The 27,309-nt window shown below is 36.0% G+C and overlaps 1 protein-coding gene across 1 annotated transcript in view; it reads left to right on the plus strand.

Moving 5' to 3' along the window:
* METTL25 (methyltransferase like 25) overlaps positions 1 to 27,309 on the plus strand; it is a 64,593-nt gene that overhangs the window by 11,085 nt on the left and 26,199 nt on the right. The window contains exons 3-5 of the mRNA XM_082766439.1: positions 1,503 to 1,603; positions 7,793 to 8,422; positions 11,847 to 11,991. Of these exons, the coding sequence (XP_082622565.1) occupies positions 1,503 to 1,603; positions 7,793 to 8,422; positions 11,847 to 11,991 (876 nt within the window). The remainder of the gene's footprint in view (positions 1 to 1,502; positions 1,604 to 7,792; positions 8,423 to 11,846; positions 11,992 to 27,309) is intronic.

Here is a 27,309-nt window from a genome sequence, read left to right on the forward strand (position 1 = left end):
TTTGCAGAGCATTGCCCTGTTCAGTCATTTGAGTTCAAGGTATTGAACTCAATTATTGCAAGGTATAAAAGGTGTGATATGTGGTGATAGTTCAGAGTGAATGTGCTACTTTGGAGACCAGACAAACAAAACTTACATTTTTGTAAAGGAAAAAAAAAAAAAAAGTCTGTTTCTTCATGTCCCCCCCGCCCCTTTTTTTTAATAAGCTTATCCACATAGCAAAATGTTTACAGATAAATGAGAAAAGGTCTATATTTTCTCTCTCTTTTCTTTTTTTTTTCATTTGAAATGGTTACAAATTCAGATTTTTTTAGGGGGCCACAGAGATCTCCGTAATTTTAAAGTTAATGAGAATCTTTAGTGAACACTTTAGCAGATCACTTGTTGCTGCTTTTTTTTTGTTTGTTTAAAAATATTTTAGGCTATTATTTTCTTTTGTCAGTTCATAGAGGCTATATTACATTTTAAGTATTGTCATAACAGTTTATTATAAAAAAAACAGATGTTTAAGAAATGGAGAGATCCTGTGGGTTTTGCGAGAAATACAGAAAACACCAGGTTTCTCATGAGCTCAGTGCAATTCCCCACTCTCTTTTAAAGAAGTAACGCTCTTGGCTGTGTTCCCAGCATGGTCTGATCTAGGAATGAACATAGTTTTTGCCTAACGATCAGATTCTGGACAGATGAACACATACTGTGCAAAAAGCAGAGAAGGGGAAAATATTAATCTCCATAGCTATGTGGAAACATTTTGTTTTCTAGGAGCATGCTCACCAGTAGCAGGCTGGTTTCTTCTATCCTCACCCAGACATACAAAAATTGACATCAATTCAACTCACAGGGTTTCTCACAGGGAAGCCGCTTCTGAGCTCTTCATTAGTTGGGGGATGTAACGATGTAAACCGGTGGCAGAAGTTGACTTCCTCTCATCAAAAAAATCTGAATAATTTTTTCCGGAAAGATATAGCAGATCTGTAATCTATCTGTAGCTTAAATAAAGAAAAAAAATGCAGCTTCCTTTGAATTTCACCAGCATTGTTCATAACTTTTATTTCAGGTGTCTCCCAGTTGGTACTGTGACCAAATCTGGAGAATTAACAATCTGCACTATGTGATTGTTAATTGTCCTTGCCCTTATATTTCAAATATGTAAAGGTAAATGTGATAAGTGACATAAAAATTAATATTCTTAATGAACAGGAAAAAGTAGTAGTTTTGTAGTAGGAGCTTGTATCTAATATCTGGTCAGATATTAAATATGTACATTTTAAAAAAATACACTAGCAGAAATAAAATTTAAAGTGTGTTGCATTTTACTAATTTATCTGTAATTCAGAAGTTTAGTCTTGTAATTATATAGTGGGCGTTTAATTAAATATTACTGCACTTAAAATATAGAAAATTTTAAAGCATAGTTTTAGGGTGATATTTATTTTGACTAATAATAAATTTTAATTATTGTGAATTGTATTAATGTATATATTTTTGTAAAAATGATACAGGTATCAAAACTGATGAGTTTATGAATAATAAGAAATCACATGAAGTGCAAGTGATGTCTGAGCTTGTGGACAAAATAGCAAATTACTGTGGTATAAAACAGGTAAGAAAGGATTTTGTACTGAATGTTACTGTATAGCTTCCAAATTGTTCTCCTTATTTTGTTCAAATACCATGTTTTGATATTCTGCCTCTGCCGTTCTTATTTTTATCTAAATAATTGTAGCTAAAGAAGAGCATTCCAGTGCAAGCTGAAGGACATTTTTGTTTACACATGCACCAGTATAATGAACTGCCTTTTAGTGAGTCATATTCATTTTATGGCTCAAAAAAAATATTATATATATATATATATATATATATATATATAATCATCCTCTATACATTGAACAGCTAAAAATCGTACTGTTTTTTGCTATGCACAGGTACTATCTCACCTATCTGTATTACATTGCTGGCAATTTACCACAGACATCAGTAGTAGAGCAAAACTTTATCCTTCTGTCAGACACACAAGACTACCAGATAGACACCAATGCTGAAATTCTGGGAAATTTTTAAAGCACATCTTTTTTTTTTTTTTTTTTTTTTTTTTTTTTTCTGGAACAAGGGATTTAAATTATTTCCTGTTCTTTAATACTGTTGTTCAGCTTTCTTTAATGTGGATGGAGATCTTCAATTAGGAGTTTAGATATGACCTGTTCAGTTTGCAGAGAACACTTGAAGACTTACAGGGATGGGGCCGCCACAGCTTCTCTGGTCAACCTGTTTCTGTGCCTCACCATCCTCACAGTAAAGAATTTCCTCTTTATATCTAATCTAAACGTTTTGTAGTTTAAAGCCATTACACCCTGGCCTGTCAGTATGCTCCCTGACAAAGAGTCCCTCCCCTGCTTTCCTGTAGGCCCTCTTCAGGTATTGGAAGGTTGCTATAAGTCTTTCCATTAGCAACATCTTCATCATTCAGATGGTGAAGAATTGTAGTATTCCTTTCTCAAAATGTGACTGTAACTTTCCTTTTTGTTTGTTTGTTTTTTTTTTTAAATATATATAGTTATGATTGCACAGTTCTCTAAGTCACTGTTGCATTAAAACTTTGTAGATGCTTATTTGTAGGCCTGTTGACAAAAATACAAGTATCACAATATTCGACTTTATTCGCTACCTTATTTCACATTACATTAGACAAAAGTAACACTTCCTTATTTTCCATATGAGTAATTTGCCTGTGAACTCTTTATATATGAAGCATTATTTGATTCTGTGATGCCAATCTTTGTTGAGATAAGACTAAATTTTTAAGCAGTTGAGTGAAATGAGTTGTTTTAACCATTTTAATCTCTGTAATGCTAGTTAGTGCCTAATGTATCTTCACTCTTGCTTTAGTCTGTAGATGACTAGTTAACCTGGACTCTGTTTTTGATTCTGTTCTACATCTAAGCTGCATTTGCTTTCTAGGCGAGCAGCTTTAGGTGTTAGCTCTAGGAGACTAACTTCCTCCATCTTAATATTCATTCCCAGAAAATTTTCTGGAGGACACATTTTATAGTTATTTAACAATAAACACAACACTAATAAGGTTATCTGCCTAGATTTCATGAGTTATCTGCCTAGATTTTATGCTGAACCCCCTGAGCATTTTTTGCTTTTAAAGAAAGTACGTCCGAGTCTAGTTAAAATTACTGTATCAGATGTGGGTAAAGGAAGAGAGACGGCTGCACTTTGTAAGACTAAGTCTGTGTTGTTTTGATTCCTGATATATCTTGTCCCCAAGATGTGCCTGGCCTTCACAATGAGAGAGTTAGTTGGCCTACTTCATACCTGGGAGGTTGCTAAAAAGTAATGGCACAGGTAATTACCTGCTGGTGGTGGAACATAGGACCATGTTCTGCTTAGTGGTATAGATGTGACTGCAGGGTTTGATGCTGCCACCGTAAGTCCATGGCAGGTCCCAAAACTTGGATTTTGCTCTGAGTAGCTGAAGAAGAACTTTGTTTTGGAAGTTATTTGGCTCAGACTGAGTTTAATTTAGATAATATAACCAATATGTTCTGGTGAAGTACTCTTCATGGGTTTGTGTCAGGCATCCAGTGTCCATGGAATCTGAGATCAAAACTCTGCATTCTGACGTGTCTGTTTTGTGAGGAACAGCTGCACAGGGCAAAGTGTTAGGCAATCTTCTCCATACAACTGGGATTCACAAGTAAATAGAGAACTGCAATTAAGGCCAAATATTACTGGATGAGCCATGATCAGTTTGTGAGCATCTGCTATCGTTCAGAGATGGAGCGCGATCTCTCCAGTAGCTCCTTCAGGAGCCAGACACAGTGACAAACACAGATGCCTTGAACAACCACAAAGAGTAAAAATGCAGACGTAGTAGATAAATAAAAGTAACTTTCTCTATTAATTAGCATGTTTTTTGCCTTGCTTACCTTATGCTTTGGGCAAGAATCAGTTGTTCAAGTGTTGAAGACTTTCATATACTGAAAAAGTTGTAGAAAAGTATAGTTTTCTTATAATGTAATAATAAATGTTCTCTACATTTGCTCGAAGGTGAGTTGGTGGTGTTTCATATAGCATTTTCATTTAGATTTTAAATAGTTCCTTTGAGATTCAGGAATGAAAGGAAAGGAAAACCCATATTCAGAGAGGAAAAAAGTAGAGCCACCTTAATGACCTAACCTAAGTCCCGATGTAGCTGGTTACTCATAAAATCTCAAACCAATCATTATTAAGTATCTGTCAATATGCTGCAATTTCAGCTTGTGATTATGCACTTGTAGTTACAGCTTGTAGTATCTTTAGGATTATTTTCTGTTTATTTTTTGAAAAAAATATAGCATTTAATGAAAAATATGATTGCAATATATCACTGAATATGAAATGCCGACTGCTTTATATTAACTTTTTTCCATTTTAGTCATACACTGTAACAGAATTTATTTGTTCAAAGTTACAAATCCCTAATATATGAAAAGAGCTTTCCAGTACATGTTAAAAAAAAAAAAAAAGAGAGAGAGAAGCCAGCCTCCTCCTTCTTAGTTATTAAAAAGCAACTTCTTTTGTTTTGGTTACCTTTCAACTTAAGAAAATACAGGAATTGTAAAGTTTTAGGGGAGTTTTTTTCTTTATTGATTTCTTTCTGTCCTTCTCAGCAAAACAAAATGCATGTAGCTTTTAATTAAAATATCTAGAACTATGAAAACACAACACATGTTTTACAACAGCACGTGTCCTCAGGGTGTTTCTTTCAGATATTACAGATCACTGACAGATTGAAAAATGCCCTCCATTTCACCTCCATACCGTGATGTATAATGGGTGGTAGGGGATATTGTCCTCTTGTGGTATTTTACAATATAGTATAGTAAATAATAAAAATGAGAATAAAAGCAAAATTTTTACTACTACAGTAATCACTTCTAGGTTAATTATTTGAGTTAAAACATTAAAGCAAACCAATTTAACATTTTTTTTTCAGTTGTTCACTGCCCCTCTTAAATATCATTCTTATCACACAAGTGGAACTTCTTAGGAAGTAGCTCTTGATTAAAGTTGGAAAAGAAGCCAGTGATAATTCTTCTATGCTTAAATGCACATTTGTTTTCTTTAATGTATTTATGGAAGGTTTCCTTGGAAATTGCAGCATGTGCAGCAGGAGTTGCAGTGTATAACCTAAGTGTAATATAATTCTGTATTCAGCATCGATTAAATTTGTGATTTGATGCTGGGAAATGCTGGAATGCTTCTGGAAATGGAGTTCTTGATTGTGCAGTGCCAGAGACTGTGTTTAAACATAGTACCCAACTCACCATGGACAGGACCTTTGGAGTTCTTTATATCATGGAAATTTCATTTTAAAAGTTCATGCTTGGCAGATATACTGTGGATTGCTGATTACCTTTCCTTATGTAATCAAGGGAAGGTAAAGCAAGGATTAATTTAATCCAGTCTATTTGTTTAGCACAAGATCATTACCTTCTTATTTTTAGTCAAAATTTCCTCTCTTTTTAGAACTGTTCTCCCAGTGCTAATTTAACAATGTGTTACTGCTGCCCAGAGAAGCTGTGGATGCTCCATCCATGGAAACCGTCAAGGCCAGGCTGGATGGGGCTTTAAGCAACCTGGTCTGGTGGTAGATGTCCCTGCCCATGGCAGGGGGGCTGGAGCTAGATTATATTTAGGCCAGTCTATGATTCTATGATTCTTTTTGCTTGGAAACAACTAAAAAAATCTTCTCAGTTTGTCTTTACAGCCACTGGAGTTCACATGTATGAGTTAGGAATAATTTACTAATTTACTATCCAAATACTGACTTTCACAGAAATAATTAAAATACCTTGTAGAAGTGGAGGTGTGCATATTCTACATAATAGGTCTGTCACATAAAATGGTGAGTAAAATTATTCCTTAGGAACTTTTATATCATTAATTTTAAATAATCTGGGAGGTTATTGGTGATAAATGTGACAAACATTTTCAAAATGCAAAAGATGCTTAGAACATATCAATTCTATTTCTCTAAATCCTCTCCTGTACAGATTTCATTCAAAAATGTGAGGATTGTTGTATACTTAGATAGCAATCATGTGGTAATATTACATGAAGAATTCAGATGAAAAAGCTACATGTGGCCTAGATAGACAATTTTTACGTAATGGTGTATATTCTCCACTGATTTAAGTAGTCCTTAGTGAAAAAGTAGTTCGTTTCTTTCTAGCTCCATGGCTGTAAGCCTCTTGAACATTTTTAGAATAAGGAATAAGTTTTTCTTTTTCATTTCAGTACAGATATTGATGTGCTGCATGTTCTTACCTAGTAAAAAACAATGTGATTGAGTGTGAGATAGATCCACGTAGTATATGCTGGTATTTAGACTTACACAAATCAATGTAAGCTTTTTATGAATATGTGACAAACCAAGAACAATACATAAAAAATATTCTTGAATTAATCAGTTTCAGGAACATCTACAAAGAAAGTTATTATGGCTATTCCATAGATACGTACCTGAACAGAAGGAAGCATTTTAATTTCTTTCATTTAGAGAAATGTCACTCTGACTATTCTTGTCAAATATGCTTTGTATTATAAATTAAAGCATGCATGATATAAAACTTTGATCAAGTAATTAAAGTTCTCAGGTTGCTCTTGTTTTTGCTACTACTCGGCATAGTGTTTTCCTTCCTACATATTGTCAGTCACTGAAGTAGCGCATGCTATCAGCTATGAGAGAAACTAAACTTTCAGCTAATTATCCCTCTTTTCACTTCTTCCTACAGAACACTCAGTGGAAAGCACATGTGATGCCCTTTGTTTTATTACAAAACCATCCTTATGTTACACATATAGTGGTGAGCATAGCTGCCTTCCAAGCAGTCGACCCGGGCTCGATTCCCGGCCAACGCATCTGGGCTTAAGTTGCGCCAGGGGAGTTTTAGGTTTGATGTTAGGAAGAACTTCTTCACTGAAAGGGTTGTGAGGCATTGGAACAGGCTGCCCAGGGAAGTGGTGGAGTCACCATCCCTGGAAGTCTTCAAAAGACGTTTAGATGTAGAGCTTAGGGATATGGTTTAGTGGGGACTGCTAGCGTTAGGTCAGAGGTTGGACTCGATGATCTTGAGGTCTCTTCCAACCTAGAAATTCTGTGATTCTGTGATTCTGTGATAAGGATGTATGGATCATTTTCATAGAATAGGAAACTTTTATAAATAAGCATTTTGACTTAGGAGATAGTATTTCATATCACATGTCTTTAGGTCATGTCTGAAGTGATTAAGTTAGGCACTTAACATGAAGATGCTTTTTTCTGTATACTTAGTGGTAGTAGTCTCCTAAATACAGCAGCCAAGTGCCTAAACTTAATACTGTGAACACTTAAACTTAATATTCTGAACACTTCCTTTCCTAACTCTATGTTCTGGTGCAATTTAGCAAGGGTAGATGGTGGTGTTAGTGTTTTATGGTTATTTTCTTTAACAGAAGGCAGTTCTATGTCAAAATATATACTGAAAGTCTTTTCCAAAAGTGTCAGAACATGTATAGTGCATAAGTCTTGTATTGTCTGTTTCCTGGAGGAAATCAATTTAGACTTAATTCTGTGTTTTAAAGTCAAAAGGTGCACCAAAAAGCAAATGGATGAAGCATGTTTGGAAATTTCACTGATAAAGTAATTATGAAATTCAAGCTTAATTTTTTAAGCAATTATTTTTCATTTGATTGAAATGTGTCTTGTTGCTCACTAATTTAGTACATCTGTCTCATTTTTATTTGTCTCTCCATTATCTAGGTGATTGATATAGGTTCTGGAAAGGGCTACCTGAGTTCATTTTTGTCCATGCAATATAACTTAAAAGTTTATGGAATTGATTCCTCAAACACCAACACCAATGGTGCTCATGAAAGGAACAGGAAATTGAAGAAACACTGGAGAGCTTATCAGAGTCGAGCAAGAGCAAATCCCAAAAGCCAGAGATTAGAAAAGGCAAATGACAGTCCAGTGCAAAATGAAATTAAATTTAAAGCAGTCAATGAAAGGACCTTAAATAACAGCTGTCTTCAAAGTCAAGACCAAAGGACTACCCAAGACTTAGTTCCTTCTTGTGTTTTCACAGAAGTAACTACATCTGAGACCAGCAAACAAACAGAAATTGATTTGGTGGCTCAGGCACAATGCAATGAAAGTGAACTTTCTGAAGAGGCTATTGCTATTCTCAATGTTCTGCCTGCTGATGCTGTAGAAATTTTTTCTTCCTCCCAGTGTGACAGTGAAGAGCTCTGTGAAGAGGAAAAGGCCCAAAGAAAAATGGCATCTATCAAAGCCAAAGCGAGCAAGTCAAGTGAATCAAACCTTTATTTTCCATTGACTTCCTACATCACTTCAGAAACAGAACTCGGTGACATCATAACAGATTTGGAGGTTATGTTACTCATTTGAAATGTATTGTCCATTGTCTTTATATTGCTGTTTTCATACATACATAATGTTTGATGACTGTACATAAAATGCTATTGGTCAGTGAATATTTGGACCAAATGTTTTTCAGCCAGTTTACATTAGTATTTCTAACATACACAGAGATATTTTTTTCTATTTTCTTCTTCTTCTTCTTCTTCTTCTTCTTCTTCTTATTATTATTATTATTATTTTGAAGATGTAAAGCAGCCTGTAGAATTTATGCAGTAGATAATTATCAGCTGTCAAAGTAACCAGCATACATACTAGCATGTTCAGGTATTTCACAATTCTGGATATAGATAATATCTAATTATTATGAAAATAACTAAATTTACCACGTAGGCAAGTATATTAAGCACTGGAATTTAAATTTCCATGAAATTTATTATTTTTCAAGTTTTATATTTTTCTAATCTTGGTAAAAGTTTGAAAGCGTGACAGAATATATTGACTATAAAAGTCAACATAAAGAGTTTGTAACGAGCTTTATTTGTAAATAATACTTTTATATTTTGGCTTTCCAGAGTTACTGTAAATTCATTTAGTAATCTGCACAGACAAGGACTGTGTCTACACAAACAAGCACAAGCTCAGCTGCTCAAAGGCAATGGTACAAGTCTAGAAGCTGTATGGCTGGTTAGTTGCTGTGCCTGAGCTAACTTACGTGGATTGTGTAGATATATTCAGTCTCTTTTGGAAAGATGAAAACTTGTATGTGTTCAGGGGTGTAATTCATTTTTAATACAAGACTATAGGTTTGTTACTTATGGAGGAGCTGTTTATGCTCCTGTAAAACAGTAAGTGAACCATATGCCTCTAAATTTGCACAACTGGTTTTCATCTCCATTTATCATATGATTTGCATGATATAAAAAGCAGAAGAAATCCTACATCTGTGCCTGCTTTTAAAAACATTACTGTAAAAAAGTAAAAGGTTTATTGTGTTAAAAAAAGTAACAACCAAACTGCACAGTATGTGTGATGAATGTGTATAATTAAAATACCTAAAAAGTACAATCATTTAAATGGCTCTAAAAGTATTCTGTGAATATTTAGAAATAAAAATTTATTTTACAAATAGCTTTACAAACATCATCATTTTTTATTTTAACCATAAATTGATTTTTTCTCAATTTTTCCAAAGCTGGGGAAAATGCCTATTTACTAATCTATGCAGTAAGTTCTGAAAATGATTTGAATTGCCAATGAAATATTAGGATAGAAATGCATGTTTGTATATAGGCCCAGGACTGATACTGAGATATCAAATTTTACTACACTTAAGCCAACAATCCAGAAAGTACTTTCAGTTATACCCAGGCAACCTCAGTGAAGTCAGTTATGGTCCAGAAGTGTACCTGACACAGACATATTGCACTGATATCGTTCTGAAGTTTTGAGCACACTAATGTTCTGTGAACACTGAATGGATGTCATGTGGTAGCCACCTTCCGCTCCCTTTCCCCTGAAAGAATCTAGCAGGGCTAGGGAGGTGATCGTCCCCCTGTACTCGGCTCTGGTGAGGCCGCACCTCAAGTACTGTGTTCAGTTTTGGGCCCCTCGCTACAAGAAGGACATCGAGGTGCTTGAGCGGGTTCAGAGAAGGGCGACGAAGCTGGTGAGGGGCCTGGAGAACAAGTCCTACGAGGAGCGGCTGAGGGAGCTGGGCTTGTTCAGCCTGGAGAAAAGGAGGCTCAGGGGTGACCTTATTGCTCTCTACAGATACCTTAAAGGAGGCTGTAGCAAGGTGGGGGTTGGTCTATTCTCCTGTATGCCTGGTGACAGGACGAGGGGGAATGGGCTTAAGTTGCACCAGGGGAGTTTTAGGTTTGATGTTAGGAAGAACTTCTTTACTGAAAGGGTTGTTAGGCATTGGAACAGGCTGCCCAGGGAAGTGGTGGAGTCACCATCCCTGGAAGTCTTCAAAAGACGTTTAGATGTAGAGCTTAGGGATATGGTTTAGTGGGGACTGCTAGCGTTAGGTCAGAGGTTGGACTCGATGATCTTGAGGTCTCTTCCAACCTAGAAATTCTGTGATTCTGTGATTCTGTGATTCTGTAATTTTAAAGCAGCAGTTTAACTACTGCTTTTGCAGGTGCATATCTTCTATTAGTCTCCAAACTTCATTATTGTTCCACTCTATTTCATGTGGAAGAAAAGATTTGTGCAATGACGAGCTGAAGCTGGCTAACAAGCAAAAAATCTTTAAAAACTAAGGTGAAGTGGAACTGAACTTTTGCCACCTAAAAATGTTGGGTGCTAGGGCAGTCAGAAAGCAATCACAGAGAAGCAGCACAAGCAAAGTGGAAGGTGAGAAAAGTGATGGGAAGAAGAAAGAAAAAAAAAAAAAAAAAAAACCAGAGGAAAATAAAGGGAGGTATATGTACGAATGCTATATAGTACGGAGAGAAAATCAAAGTAATACATGACAATAAAAATAGATGTGTGCAAAATGACTGCAGAAGGGCACCGCAACTGAATGTACCTTGGCTAATTATTTGTTGATAACCTTTAATAAATAAGGCTGAAATTCAAAGGAACAAGCACTATGTTTACCATGTAGATTTCAATTACTAATGCTGGAAGGGAAAAGTCTTTTTCTGAACAGTGAGAAGAGGGCTGATTGTGATGGAGAAAGAGAGAGAAATGGGAAACTGAGGAAAAAGGAAAGCAGAAAGTAAAATAGGCAGAACAGAGTAGTTGAAGTTCTTTGTTTTTTGTTTTAGGGAAGAAAATACCAATCTGTTGTTGAATGATAGTATGCACACTGCAAAACTGCAGTACAAGTATAGTTCTGGAAATAGCAAAGCAGATGGAGCAGGGCCTGCTCTGCAAATTACACTAGTACTTAGGAAGTGGTTTTGATTTCAGCAGTTCAGAGTAGCAGAAATGCCACAGATAGGTCCATCTGTTTATGTTATGGTAGACAATCTGAAGTAAGAAAAGGAAGTATCAGTAGTAGTAAAAATTGTAACAGGAAAGCGAGGAAAAATGAGACAAAATGGCCAGTGTCCAGTCATCATGTAGATGTCCCCTTCCATGCAGTTAAACCAGCTGCTGTTCACACTCCTAAACTTTTGCTTCCTCTTGGACACTGTGGGTAAAGTATAGAGAGATGTATAGTTCCTAAGTGAACAAAATGCTGAGTGGTCGTTTTCCCCATAAAGGAAGTACACTGTGTTTTCTTAGCACTGAAGGGCTTTTATTGTTCCTAGAAAAATTCCAGAAGAGAACACCAGGAGTCGTCATGGAGTTGTATATTTAAACCTTACAAGTGAATAATCATTTGCAGGATGTTTGGGTTTTGGAGTTGTTGTTATTCATAGTCTTTCAGTTGTACAGGGAGATGCTTTATTGTTGCCTTTTTTTTTCTTTTTCTTCTTAGGACTGTATAATGGTGGGTCTGCATACATGTGGTGATCTTGCTGCAAATACACTACGAATATTTACTGCCAAGCCTGAAATCAAAGCAGTTTGCAGTGTAGGCTGCTGCTACCATCTGTTGTCAGAACAATATGAAAACCAAGAAGGTAATTCTGAGTTTAACTCGTGGCTGCCAGTTTGCATGTTAAGAATATTATACCTCTTAATTAATAACCTCCTGATGTTTGTTCCTTTCCAATAGCTTATTTAATACCGATTTTAATTACTTTATGTGGGTATTTCACTCCCGGATGCCCTGTAGCTTTCCTGTTATGCCAATATTGCTAATATTCTTGCTGAAATTAGGGACATTAGTGCAGAATGTTTTTATGTGGTTATGAATACAGCTGTTTTTATTCCATTACTTCACTCGTAAAATGTTGAGGCTTTTTTGGTCAATATGTTTTCATCCTTTTGAAATATTTTGTACCAGATTTTGCCTTTGGCTGTCGACATGCAGCATCCATTTATGTTGAATTGTACATGTATAACTATAAGCAGAATTAAGTCCTTGTAATGTAAATTATTACTCTAAAAAGCATTCATCTGAGTGCTTTGCTCTGGGGCTTTGCCAGTTTAGAACATTATGGAACAGTACGTTTAACAGTTTTTCTTGGGGTGACAAGCTGAAAATTATTTGGGGATTCACACCTCAGGCAAATTTTCCTTCTTTTCTATTATTTCAGATAGAAAGCTAGTATCTTTAGCTGAAAAGTAAATTCTTTACCTTTCTGTACAGCTTTCAAACAACAGAGAGTTACAGATTGTCTTTGCACAAATGTAGTGATTGCCATAGTAGACGAAACTGATGGATTGCTGGGTTTATCATGGAAAGCTCATGCTGTTTCTGTTGTCTAATATTTTATAGTTAACAGTGATGGAGTCATTGCTAACAGAAGTAATATTGTCTGGTTTAATACTTTGTGTATATCAACTTGAAAGCTATTTGGTATAAAGTAATAATAAAGGATATAGACTACAACTAAAATTTGTCACTTTCTACTTCAACATCCAAATGCTGTGTTTTCCCGAGAATTTTATACAGCATCTTCTGCTATTATTTTAAGCAGTGTACAGATTAACAGATGCATTAACATTTTAGTTTCTATTTAGTTCATTTGTTTTTAATGAATAAATAAAGTATTAAATATCTGGCTTTCCTGAGCAAACAAGTGTAATGCAGCTGAGCTGTCTAAATGACCATCTGCTGAAGTCTTAGAAACTGATCACCATTATCAACCAAATTTGAGAGAGAGGTGGATTGGCAAAGTTTATTTAATCTCTTTCAGGGAACTTCATGGACAGAAAGGCAGGAGGAACTCAGTTGGTATTCTGTAATAGTTGGCTGCTCAGCCAGCTGAGGCTTAGCTCTGGATTGACCACAACACATGCCAGCTCTTGCATGTTTTAGTGATCTTTTTATGTTACTCAGGATAGATCTGCAACAATTTTGAAAGATTTTGCAGTGTATTATTTCAATTATTTCACGAACTTCAGATTAACAACAAAAAAAGGGGGGGGGGAGGGAAGATACAATTGAAATTTATTTTCCTATATTTGCATTATAGAAACACACTAAGTAAAAACCAGACAATTCTTTTTACATTAATGTTTTAAAAAACTATGAGCTTTTCACATACCTGAGATTAAGTTTGTGTGTCTCAAGTATTTGGTTATTTCATGTTATTGAAAACACGATATAACTTCCTGTTCTAGCAGTGGGATGATTATTTTTTCCAGACCAGTGCATATGGCCTTACTAAATTATTGTTCTTCAGACAACACCAAAGGATCACCTGTGATAACCTGTTAAAAATTCAACTAAACAGATGTGCATACAGTGATAAGAGATACTGCAGTTTCACAATAGTATGGAAATGAAGTCAAATTGTGTGGTGAAATTTCTAGCTGTTTGATTTTTCTCAACATGGTGGATACAAATTATAGAATCATAGGATCATGGAATATCCCAAGTTGGAAGGGACCCATAAGGATCATCGAGTCCAATCCTGGCACCACACAGGTCTACTCAAAAACTCAGACCACATGACTATGCGCACAGTCCAAACACTTCTTAAACTCCGACAGGCTTGGTGCTGTGACTGCATCCCTGGGGAGCATGTTCCAGTGTGCGACAACCCTCTTGGTGAAGAACCTCTTCCTGATGTCCAGCCTGAACCTCCCTTGTCGCAGCTTGACACCATGCCCTCAGGTCCTATCACTGGACACTAAAGAGAATAGGTTGGCACCTGCCCCTCCACTCCCTGTCATGAGGAAGGTGTAGGCCGTGATGAGGTCTCCCCTCAGCCTCCTCTTTTTCAGGCTGAAAAGGCCAAGTGACCTCAGCTGCTCCTCATATGTCTTGCCCTCTAGGCCCTTCACCATCTTCGTAGCCCTATTACTCTTAAAGAAGAATTCTATGCAGAGTAAAAGGAAACTGTAGTATTCTTTTTTGGGGAAAAGAACATGCAAGTTCAAGTGCTGCTCAAATGAATTGTGTTTTTTTTTTTTTTTTTTTTTTTTTTTTACCATTATTGTGAGCATTATCAAAATGTCATTGTCATATTCCTGTTGAAAAGACATCTATTATGTGGCTAATGACATATATTACATTACTGTGATATCATAAATGTTCAGTGGTGGAGTAAGAGTAACAGCATCTAAGAGATAAAAGTTCTTCAAAGAAAAAAATGGAAGGATGGAAGGAATTAACACTTGAATTAGGGCTAGTGTCTACACATCCCATGCATAGATTTCAAACTGGCAAAGTGTTCTAGAGAATTATTGACTCCATAACTAACCAGATGGTACAGATCCAACAATTCACTCTGTACAATAAATAAACTAATTCCTCTTGCAGCTGTCTGAAGCAAATGAAGTTTGGTACTGCATCCAAAATGGAACAAATACAGAATTGTGATGAAATAATTTAAATTGGAAGTGGTCTCCAGAGGTCCAAATCTGGTTCAAATCACTGCACAAGGCAGGCCCAGCTTAGATCAGGTTGTTCAGGGCCTTGTCTAGTCATGTTTGTAAAGTATCTCTAAGGACAATGATATGGAAGCCCATTCCAATGTTTGACTATCTAAACAACATTTTTTTTCCCTGTATCTATTTGAAGTTTGCAGCTTACGAGTGTTATCTATTGTCCTTTCACTGTGCACCTCCAGAAGGAGTCTGGCTTAACCTTTTCACTTGCTTTTAATTAAGTAGGTGAATACAGCAGTTAGATCCCTCCTTGATCTTCTCTGTAGTCCTATAGCCACTGAAGTTCTTCAAGTAAGTCAGCATCTTGGTCTGGAAAGCCCAAAGAAGCACTCTAGATACTCTTGTTCTCACAAATGTTAAAGAAGGGAAATAATCATGTCCCTAACCTGTGGATTACACTGTTGAACCTTTGAGTCCTGTCAGTTTTTTACACACCTTGTAGTCTACCTGCTGGAATCATATCTTGCCAATTTGGCTATAAAGATACTAAGGAAACCTTCCCAACAGCCTTGCTAAAGTCAAGGTAAACTATAATTACTGCTCTCCCCAAATTCCTTGAGTTAGTCACTGCATCACAGAAGGCAATGTAGTTTGTCAGTCCCTTATAAATCTCTGCCACCTGTTAGAATAGAGTAGTTAGTTGGAAGGGACCTACAAAGATTATCAAGTCCAACTGCCTGACCACTCTAACTAAAAGTTAAAGCATGTTATTGAGTATTATCCAAATGTCTCTTGAACACTGACAGGCTTGGGGCATCAGCCAGCAGTCTAGGAAGCCTGTTCCAGTGTATGACCACCTTCATGGTAAAGTACTTTCTTTAGTCTAGTCCGAACCTCTCCTGGTGCAGTTTTGTGGAGCGACCTCCCTCTACAGTTTTCCTCCTCGGGAAGTTGTAAAGAGCAATGAGATCACCTCTTAGCTTTCTTTTCTCCAGACTAGACAATCCAAATGTACTCAGCCTCTCCACATAGGACATGCCTTCCAGCCCTTTCCCCAGCTCTGTTGCCCTCCTCTGGATACTTTCAGGTACCTTACGTTTCAGATACCTCTGAAATATTGTGGAGCCCAGAACTGCACACAATATTCAAGGTGAGGCCACACCAATCAATGCTAAATGCAGCGGGAGGATCACCTCTTTTGACCATCTTGCTATACTAATTGCAGTTTGCCTATTTGGCTGCCAGGGCACAGTGCTGATTCATGTTGAGCCTGTTGTTGACTGTTCTCAATCTCCTTCTTGTTCTTCATGTTCTTCATGTAGCTGGACATGAATTACAAGAAGATTTGCTCCATAATCCTCTGAGTACTGAAGCTAGACTGGGTGTGAGGCTAGACTTTGCCTTTTTCCTATCACCAGGAATCTCCATTGACAGATGTGACCATTCAAAGATGACAGAGACACCAAGTGCCTTCACAAGACACCAACCAGTTCCCTCAGCTCCTGAAATGCATCACATCTGTTCTCATGGACTTGGGTATTTCCACTTGGTCCCTGAACCAGTCTTATTTGTTCTGTAGGTTGTGCTTCACTTGCCACAGACTCTACCAGGGAAGCTACTCACTAATGAGGGCCTTAGGTGAAAAGACTAGTTAAAGTATTAGGAAGCAGACTTTGAGCTAGGTATCTGTGGTTACAGAATAACTTCCTAAGAAACAAACAGAACTGCGCAGAATTTGATGGAACACAGCATGTCAAACTTGTTTGAAATCAGTCCAATAAGCAAGGGCTTGCCTGTGAGGACACAGTGGGAAGTTCTGTTATAAAGCATTTTATACTTGTTTTGACTGAGTAGCTTTGAGGATTCTGTTTTAAAAATATAATTGCTTTGTTTTATACTTATACTTTTGCCTGGTATAAAAGCTTTTTATCTTCTTGAGCTGGTTACTCTTAAGGAAAATGTTGAGGCAGGTCCATCTAAAACCTCTTCCTATCTTATTCTCCACCGGAGAAAAAACTTCTCAAACTGCCTCCCCCCCAGCCCTACCCCAACCCAAATACCACATTTTCCACCTTTGCTGCTTCTTATTCTTTAATGTAAATGCAGGTGGTTGTTCTCATAAGCCTAGTTGAAGCAGATGTGCCAGCCCACAAAAAAGCTGCTGTGCACTGACAGTTACCATAACTTGAAAAGGCTGGGCTGTATGTTGCTTGGCTGTTATGTTTTATTGAATACCAAAGTCAGTCTTGTTTGAGGCTAGTGAAAAATTGCTTTTTCATTTTGTATTATATGGGATTAAACAATACTCATGGGAAGAAAAATTATGTGATTCAATGTCTAACATAGCTTTTATATGTCTGAGATTACGAGTTGATAAAATATCAAGAAAATGTTACTAAGCTATTGTTGTGGGGCTATTAAGTCACCTTGGTTATCGCAAGGTTGTTTTTTTCTTTCTGAGAAGCTGACTATGAAGACTAATAGCTTACATTTCTCTTAGATTCTGAAAATACTAAAGACATGGTCTTTATGAATGAAAATTACATGATTTAGTTTGCCATTGGTCCTTCTATGAATGCTTTGGGAGCATTTTCAATGAAAGTAGATGCCATAGTCACAGCCTTGGATCTTGCAGTCAGAATACAGTATATTCTTCTACGTGCTTATAAATAAACTAAATTCATCTGGAATTTTCTGTAATGAGGCAACCCCAATTATGCTGGGAATAATTTTGAACTCTTAAGAACATGAAAACCTTTGTTTTGATTTATTAGTAAACACAACAACCAAGAGGAGCTGCGTCATCTCAAATTTCTATTCAATTAAAAAAAATTGAAGCCAGTGACTTTTAACACCTGTCTTTAAATGTCACTGCTGTTATAAGCAGTACTTAATACTAAACTTCAGTTTATATGAAATATTATGACAGCTCTTGGAAAATTCTAAGTAGTTTTATTTTGGCTTTCTCTAGGGAGAATTGGCTGTTCATACAGAGATTCTGCTATGGATTAAATGCACTAAACTATTAATGTGATAGATTTCTTTAGAGTTGTTCTTCACTGTTACTGCATCTGATAGTCAATTACATCAAAGTAGTAAGGATTTTTCAATATATTAGAAACTTTTTACATAAACTTATTTATGTAGTGAGTCATTATGGCAGTTTTTTTTCTGGAAAAAATCAGTTTGCTAATGATTTTTAGGTTGAAACAAACCCTGTTTCACTGTTCAGGAACTATTCGTGATCATGAATTAATAGAATTTTCAATTCTTGGAAAGGTAATGAGGAGGATTAGCAGAATTGCCGCCCTGGACTTCCAGAGGGCAGAGTTTGGCTTGTTGAGGAGACTGGTTGGCAGAGTCCCTTGGGAGGCAGTCCTGAAGGGCAAAGGTTGGACACTTCAAGAAGACCAAACTAATCTCCTTCTATGACAAGGTGACACACTCAGTGGATGACAGAAAGGCTATGGATGTAGTTTACCTAGACTTCAGTAATGCTTTTGACACCATTTCCCATAGCATTCTCCTGGTGAAACTGTCTGCTCATGGTTTGGGTGGATGTACACTTTGTTGGGTTAAAAGGTGGCTGGATGGCTGGGCCCAAAAAAATGTTGTGAATCTGAGTGAAAGCCAGTTGGAGGCCGGCCATTAGTGGTGTCTCCCAGTGCTCAGTACTGGGGATGCTTCTCTTCAATATCTTATCTTGATCAAAGATCTGGACAAGCAGATTGAGTGCACCCTCAGAACTACACCAATTTAGGTGCAAGTGTTGATCTGCTCGAGGGTAGGAGGGCTCTGCACAGGGATCAGGATTGGCTGGACAGATGGGCCAAGGCCACCTGTATGAAATTCAACAGGGCTAAATGCTGTGTCCTGCACTTGAGGCACAACTCCATGCAATGCTACAGGCTGGGGAGCAATGGCTGGAAAGCTGCCATGCAGAAGGGGGCCTGGTGGTATTGGTCAATAGCTGGTTGAATATGAGCCAGAAGTGTTCTCAGGTGGCCAAGAAGGCCATCAGCATCCTGGCTTGTATTAAAAATAGTGTGGCCAGCAGGGTTAGGGAAGTGATTGTCCCTCTGTACTCAGCTCTGGTGAGGCCACACCTCGAATACTGTGTTACTCTAATACGAGGATACTGAGGTGCTGGAGCATCTCCAAAGAAGGACAACAAAGCTGGTGAAAAGTCTAGAGAATGAGTCTTAGAGGAGCAGTGGAGGGAGCTGGATTTGTTTAACCTAGAGAAGAAGAGGCTTGGGGAGACCTTATTGTTCTCTACAATTACCTTAAAAGAGGCTGTAGTGAGATGGGGATCAGTATCTTCTCCCAAGCACTAAGGGATAAGATTAAAAAATCACCTTAAGTTGTGCCAGGGGATGTTTAGGTTGGATATTAGGAAAAAATTCTTCACTGAAAAGGTTTTAAAGTATTGGAACAGGCTGTCCAGGGAAGTAGTTGAGTGACCATCCCTGGAGATCTTCAAAAAATGTGTAGATGTAGTGTTTAGTGACATTAGTTTAATGGCAGACTTGGTAGTGCTAGGTTAACATTTGGACGAGATGATCTTAGAGGTCTTTTCCAACCTAAATGGTTCTATGATTCTATGACTCTATGATTCTATTCTTGGGATTTAGGGGAGCTGTTTTATCATATATTCAGCTAGCACATTTCTGGGGCAGTGTAACAGTTGGACTCTGATTATTACTTAACAGACAGAAACTGCAAATTTAAGATTTTTCTAAGTCTTGACTTCCCTTAAAAAAGAATGGATATGTTTCTGTATTCTAATTCTCTTCCTCCCATCCTCCATACCCTGAAATAGATCACAACCAATCTAGAAAGCAGCAAATTTTTTCAGTTTGATATCCTCTGTTTTGAGAAAAGAACACACAAACATTACTATTGCTAAGTAGTTGTGTATACATATTTTAAAATATAAAATAAATCATATAAATAGTTATAACTGTAGCTTGAGTGATAGCTGTCTGATCAGAACCCTTTCCTGAAATTATCCTGAGGACTGCAGATTATAAATTCCAGGTTTGTAAGGAGTTCCAAAAGCGGGTCACTAGTCTAGGAAGAAAAATATAAATGGTAGACAGAGGAATTCTAGAGTTTTACCTGAAATTGTGAAGAAGTGCTTGTCTGCAAGGCATTCTGTTAAGGTTAACAAATCTGTTGCAGAAAAGTAAGAATCTATAACTCTCAAGTTAGGTAAATATAAGATTTGGCTACATTTGTTAAGCTCTAACTTTTAGAAGATAATGCACATAATGAAGAAAGGCTGGGGATGTGCAGCCTGATGAAGAGAATGCTCCGGGGAAACTTAATTGCAGCTTTTCAGTACTTACAGAGGACTTATAAAATAGACGGGGAACAACTTTTTGCTCAGTCAGACAATGATAGGACAAGGGGGAGTGGTTTTAAACTAAAAGAAGGGAGATTTAGATTAGGTGTTAGGAGGAAATTCTTCCCTCAGAGGGTGGTGAGGCACTGCAACAGGTTGCCCAGAGAAGCTGTGGATGCCCCATCCCCATTCAAGGGCCAGGCTGGACAAGGCCCTGGTCAACTTGATTGAATGGGTGGCATCCCTGCCTATGGCAGGGAGGTTAGAACCAGATGGTCTTTAAGGTTTCTTCCAAGCCAAGCCATTCTATGATTCTGTGATAATAAAGGGATCTGAAAGGAATGCAAAGGGTAGTTGCAATTCATGTACAGCATTTTATCAGATTTGTGAAAACTGTGGAGGCTTTGAATAAGTTGGAGTCAGCAGACACAAACTTCATAACTGAATTTTCTAAAGGACTCCTTACACAAACATAATATTACTCCATTCCAATGAAATATGGAAAGATTGGTCACTGTTTTAGAAGTATTAGAGTACATATGATTTATATGTTGCCTAGCTATATTTTCAAGGATATTCCACATCCCATGTCTTAAAATAGCTATCACTGATACCATGGCAACACAAGAAAACACTTGCAAGCAAAGGATCAAAGAGCTTGATTTCCTTTCCAGGGCATTTTTAGATATTGCTGCATGAAGCATCTTTCCATGAATTTGTGGCAGACCTAACTAGTGACTAAAACCCACATTTTCTACCAAAACTGACCCTGAAGAAAATATGAAACTTCAAAAAATATTAACTGGTTAAGTTTTATGAACATTAAATGACAACACTATGTATTTAAATTGTAAGGGTGTTTTACAAGTAGGAGATTACAATTGAAAAAGCCAGGGCTTCTATAATATGCAATTACTGCAACATACCCTAGATTTGAATTTGGAAAATTGTTTAGAAGACAAGTGATGCTACATCCTGAAATGGAGGATTTTATTTTTTTTTTTTTTTTTTTGCCCCCCCCCCTTAAAATCCCTTTTAGTGCTGGGATTTTTAGGAAAAGTACAGATTCAAGGAACTGTGAAGTCTTTGTCAAAGGAAGATTTAGTCTTTCCCATAAAGGAAAAAGGAAAAGGCAGTTCAAGTTCTTCCTCTCCTTTCTTCAGAACCTTAGAAGTAGACTGAAATACTACTACATCATTGGAAGCCATGAAGGAACTAAAACAGGTTGGGTTGTTTGTCTTCCAGTGTGTTTCAACAAAGTTATGATTAGTTTAATCAGGCATAGCTTCTTCTATGGATATTTAGTTCCTTAAGCAATACTGTGGCTTAAGAACTGCATTCATTTTTTTTCCATACTTTGTTTCCTTGAACAATCCTTTATAGTTTTATCAAAATGGTAGTCCTGTAACCACTATCTACTTGTAAGAAGGTCTGTATACACCCAAATATCTGCAAAAGGTCAAAGAGATTTGAAATTAAAAATAAAGAAAAGTAGAGGTCTATACAAATTACTATCGAAAGAGCATATAGAATTACTTTTTACTTTTATAACCCTTGAAAGAAAAACATTTTGTTTGCCTGTGCTGATTACTCTACTGACCTAATAAAGTTATCTGTTAATAACCTTTCTTTTCTTCTGTCACTCTGCAGAACACAATACATAGATTGTGCTTGTGCTCTTTCAAGGAGAGTCAGAATACTACCCTAACAATTTCATGCTCTGAAATGGAGTCAGTATATTCAGAGCATAATATCAATTACATAGCTGAGAAGAAAACCTTTCTCTTTTTGTAATGACTGTTATAGAGATAAAGTGCAAAAAGATTACTCACACTGAGAGCAGAAGAATTACTAAAGCTATAAATCTTTGGTAAGCAAGACTACTTTTCTATTTGAATAGTAGTATTTATAATATTGTTGAGGCACAATGTCTATTTTCTGCTTTCTGAATAAGTGTTATTCTTCCTGGGCTTCAATAAGAATAGAGTTTGTATGTAGTGACAGCCTTTGTTTGTCAAGAGCAAAGATCTTAGGGTATGTGAACTAAGGCCTGTTTCTCCAGCAATCAGTGAGGACTCTAAAATGAACTCTGTGGAAACAAAATATCATGAAAATGATGAACTACACATGTTTGATATGTCATTGATTTCAGTAACGTGTAGGAATGTAATAATAGTCTTTTGAAAAATAAATATAAAGTAATTGCCTACTTTTTTAAAACAAAAAATTGCATTATTTCAGCATAAAATCTCTTCTATTGTGCAAATAGACTATACAAAACTAGTCACATAAACACATTTTCATATTTGACAAGGGAGAACAAATAGAAAGCATCTTGAATTGAAATAAAACATAGAAAGATTTATTTTAAAAACAAATGCCATTTTCAAATACAGAAAAAATTGTCCCATCTTGAAATACATTTTTTGCAGTTATTTAATTTAGTGGCAATGATTGCTTTTTTTAAGTCTCAATTTTGTTGCCTTTTATACAGTGTTGTAGCATAATATCAACATAAATATGCAATTGTACATACTCTAATCCTTTATTCTGCAGCATTTAAGCCGGCTACACAACCTGTAGTATTTGAATGATTTCAGTGGGGTTCCTTTTAAGCAGAGTATTCTCAGTGAGTATTACAATTTCAAAGCCTTAGTGAGAAAAATCTAATGTACAGTGTGACTTTCGAGTGCTAATTCCCACTTGGATGTGCCAGGGTTTGTCACATAGAAGACTCTTAATGCATTATAACAACAGTACATGTATGTCCACTCCTGCAGTTATTTAGGTATAGCTCATGTTTGTTACAGACCCTTTGCCACTAAGATAAGTCATAAATTTGCCAATTAATGACATCTGGGATGAAGAGAAGTAAAAGTAGGAGGTATAAAATATGATTCTGTTAATGTTACTGGTTACATTAAAAGGATAGTTACATATTGTATTTATGTATATATTGTAATTATTCCTCTTACTTCACAAATGTATGATTTAAGACATATATTATTTTACTTTTTAAAATTTGTGTCACACCCTGCTGAGTGCCATGAGGGATGTCCAGTAGTATGAAAAGGCAATAATTGGCTTCAGTGGGAATTTTCTCTAACTAAAAGAAGTATGCATGTCTAGTGTACAAAAAAGCTTTCAGCAGTGTTGAAAATCATCTCTCTTTTGTTTGGAGTTTATTTAAAGCAACTGCAGAATAATGCGTTCTCCAGTTTAAGAAAATATTTTAATACACCACAAAGTTGAAAAAATATTTAATTACAGTATAAAGAGCTTAAATAAAGTAGTCTTCCTTTAGCTTCTACATTTTTAAGGCAGTTTATGGATTTTGTATCCTATAATTCCATTTTATTTGTGCACTGAAGAGCATGGATGTATTTATGATATTTACCAATAAAGATGAGCTTTCTTCCAGGTAATTTAACTTAAAATTAGGAGTCATTTTCCTTTCCAGTTAATGTAATTCCGATTAGGACTTTGCAAAAATGTAACATTTTTAATATTTTATTTTTAATTTTGATTACTATAATATAACGTTTTTACTAGTAAATGTTACTAGTAATGTTTACTAGTAAACTGCCATTTACTAGTAAATGTTTGCTAGTTTTTACTAGCAAATGTTTTGTTTGTTTGGAAAATGACTATTTCTTTTGAATGTTCATATAGGTGGAGATGGCATAGTATTTAATATACTATATACTATGTATTTCCAAATCAATGGCCATATGTATTTTTTATCCCCCTGGTGTTTGTATTGGAGTTATAGTGCACCCCATCATTAAAAAGCGTTTCATGTTTCTGTTGTTGACTTTTAATATGACTAGTGCTAACTTCCTAGAATTAAGTAACAGTTCTAAGAAGCAATATTTTAGTACAGTGTAAGCAAAGAACTTGTTTTAATTTCCTGTCACACCTACTAGCCTCAATTTTTATGGAAGTTCTTGGGTTTGTTGATAGTACCAGAACGAACTCTGTTTTCTCCTGGGAGACCAGGCTTCTTCTCTGATCTGCTCCTGAGCCTAAGCTTGTCATCTCCACCCTCACTCTGCTGCTTTCATTTGTCTAGATTGTAAATTATTAAAGGCCTTTCAAGTGGTAGAGAGTCTGGAAGACTGGGGATCCCTCCCTGCGATTTCAGCCCCTGATGAAATGTCAGTACCAACAAAATTGTCAGTAGCCATTTATTTGTTTTTCACTTGGCGTTTTCCTTGAAGGTTTACTTTCAGTTTTCAGTAATATGTTTCTATTATTAATCACATTTTATTGTGTTCTGATTAACAGAAACAAAAGTCACTTTCTCTACAGAGAATATTTAAAGAATATTTTAAAGAATCTGATTAGTTAAAAAAGAAAAAAAAATAAACAGGAGAAGGGAAATGGAAAATAATGCCATGTACAGTTGTCAAATGAGCTTAACCTTGTATTTTCTTTAGATGTTAACTTCTAGGAATGCTGGTGGTATTCCTTGGAAGTAGAAAGGCTCTAAGGAACACAGAAGGAGATCACAGCTTTTTATATAGATAAAGGGTGTTGAGGCACTGGAACCTGCTGCCCAGGGAAGCTGTGGATGCCCCATCCCTGGAGGTGTTCAAGGCCAGGCTGGATGGGGCTTTGGGTAACCTGGTCTAGTGGAAGGTGTCCCTGCCCAAGGCAGAGGGTTTGGAACAAGGTGATCTTTGAGTTTCCTTCCAATCTAAACCATTCTGTGATTCTATGCAATTTGACCATTTACAATATACTTTATGATTCTCTGATTCTAAAGGATACATTGATTTTCAAGCGATTTCAAATACTAACATAACAACGATGAGATAAAGAATAATAAAGAATGAAGGGAGAGGGGATGATTTATTCCTGTCTATTACAGCTGTTTTTGTCTTGACAATCAATATATCAGTAACTACCCAAGCAAGGACATGATTCCTATGGTTGTTACCTCTCAGTTATAGCTCTTAGAGTTCAGCAGCTGAAGATCCTAGTGCCAGCCTTGTGGATTCAGCCATGTACGGGTTTTAGGTGCCATATCACGTTACTCTTCTCTGTCTTTGGAGAGAATCCCAAAGCGTTGTTGGCCAACAAGTATATGATTAATACAGAGATTTTTCAATGTGCTTGGCAGTCCCTGTACAATTACCTCACGCTGACAGCTGTGCCTGATCTTCAGTCAGTTTTGCTTTTTCTGTACAATTGGCATTCCTTTAATTTTTTTCTGAGTATTCTGTAACTGCCCAGAAGTCGTTCAAAATGGAGCCTTCACATACTCTTGCTTTTTTTTTTTTTTTTTTTTATACATGTACATCTTTTATGTTTTCTTTTTCTTTCATGATCACAGAATATGGTAGGCACTCAAGTGCATTGGATGTGAAGTACAAAAATGCAGTTGAAGTGAAAGCAAAGTTAATAATTAAGTATCTGAACTCCAGGTTCCACATGCTTTGAAATTGATAAAATGAAAGGAAGAAAGAAAAAAAAACTTTCAAAAAAGCAGCTCCATGGATCAGTGGGAATTAAGTGTCTTAAATACATAAATCGTACACTGAAGTAGAGGTGCAGACTGAGGAATTATACTTCATAATTGTATTTGAATTTGTAAATTGGAGAGACAGACTGTAAGGATGAACAAAGATGGGGCATTAAGACATCAGGAAGGCATCAGCTGAAATAGATGTTAGTATTAAAATAAAAGAAGTCAATTAGGAGATGTCACTGTTTTAATGTAATAAAAAAGATAAAATATAGAAAGGAAATTGAAGTTCTTTTAAGAGTACTTCTCCTACATTAACTGATTACATTGCTACATGCAGTATTTAAATGAGCTGTTACTGATCACAGTTCATAAATAAAAGGATAGGTAGACATTTGTATCAAATGTAATTTATAAGTGGTGACAGACAAACAAGTATTTAAGCATTCATTACTGACAAGATAATACTACAGTGATAATTTACTGAATAGTATTATTAAGAACTAGTGATAATACACCATTTTGAAATACATTTCAAATTTCTGAAGTGAACGTTTTAATAGTAACATTTATTTATTCGTTAATACATTTCTGTATTAAAGTAAATGCCAAAACATGATATGTAAAGTTGAGAGCCTGGTTTCAGTCTTAATGGTGATTTTTAAGGGAATTTTAAGATATCTGTCACCACAAACTATTGTGTGAGTGGTTTCATACAGCACTGTCTGTGGGCAAACAATCATCATAACAGCACTAAATAAACAGAATAATCTCTTATTCTCCCGAAGTTATGTTCTCATGCTGAAACACTTTAAGAGACTGGTGTTTCACAACATTTCAGTAATAAATTGCCTAAGATAAAGTTTAGAAATTAAACAAACATTGGTTGTTTTTCTAAGGAGAATATAGTTTCTTAAACAAAATACAATAGTGAGTGAAGTGGGGACTTTAGCCTGTGTACTAAAAGTATAATTCTGCCTTCTCTTTGCCACATACTATTCACAATCTGATAAACTTGATTACTAGAAAATAAATATCATCTGATGTAGTTATATATATACTAGAAACTCCTAAAATCTTAAAAATAGAATTAAAAAAAATGTTTCAAGAAAGCTAGAATCATCTATTTTATAGTACTTTGTCATTTATTATTACTTATTCATGTTACTTTGTTTTAAAGTCCAGACGAAGAGTTTCAGAATGGACATTATAATCAGTCTATACAGTACCACAAAAGTGAAACAAAGCCCTGTGTTGTTGTGTTTGCTTTTTTGTTGTTGTTCATGGTGTTTTTGTTGTTGTTGTTTTTTTCCATAAATTATTGGGATAGGCATTGTTCTGTGACAATCTGTGTTCTGGATTGTTTCTGTGAGGATGAATTTAAGAAATGGTTTCAATAGATAATTTCAGTAAAATTAGCAGAAAATAAAGCAGGAAACAAGGAAACAGTTTCTAGTAAGAGAGTGAAAAGATGAGAAGCATAAATGCAAATATGGTTTCATGAGGTGTTAACAAAGGAAAATAAACAAGAAAATACAAGACCTTGTGGAGCCCTAGTTGAGCTTGTTTGTGTACTAACAATTAAACCTATTTCTTTAGATGATCCTAAGAGTCTTTTCCAACCTAAGTGATTCAATGATTCTATGACGTTTCATAGAAACTATATATTGCTATAAAGCT

Source organism: Aythya marila (genome assembly GCF_965140915.1).
Source record: "Aythya marila genome assembly, chromosome: 1".
NCBI lineage: Eukaryota > Metazoa > Chordata > Aves > Anseriformes > Anatidae > Aythya > Aythya marila.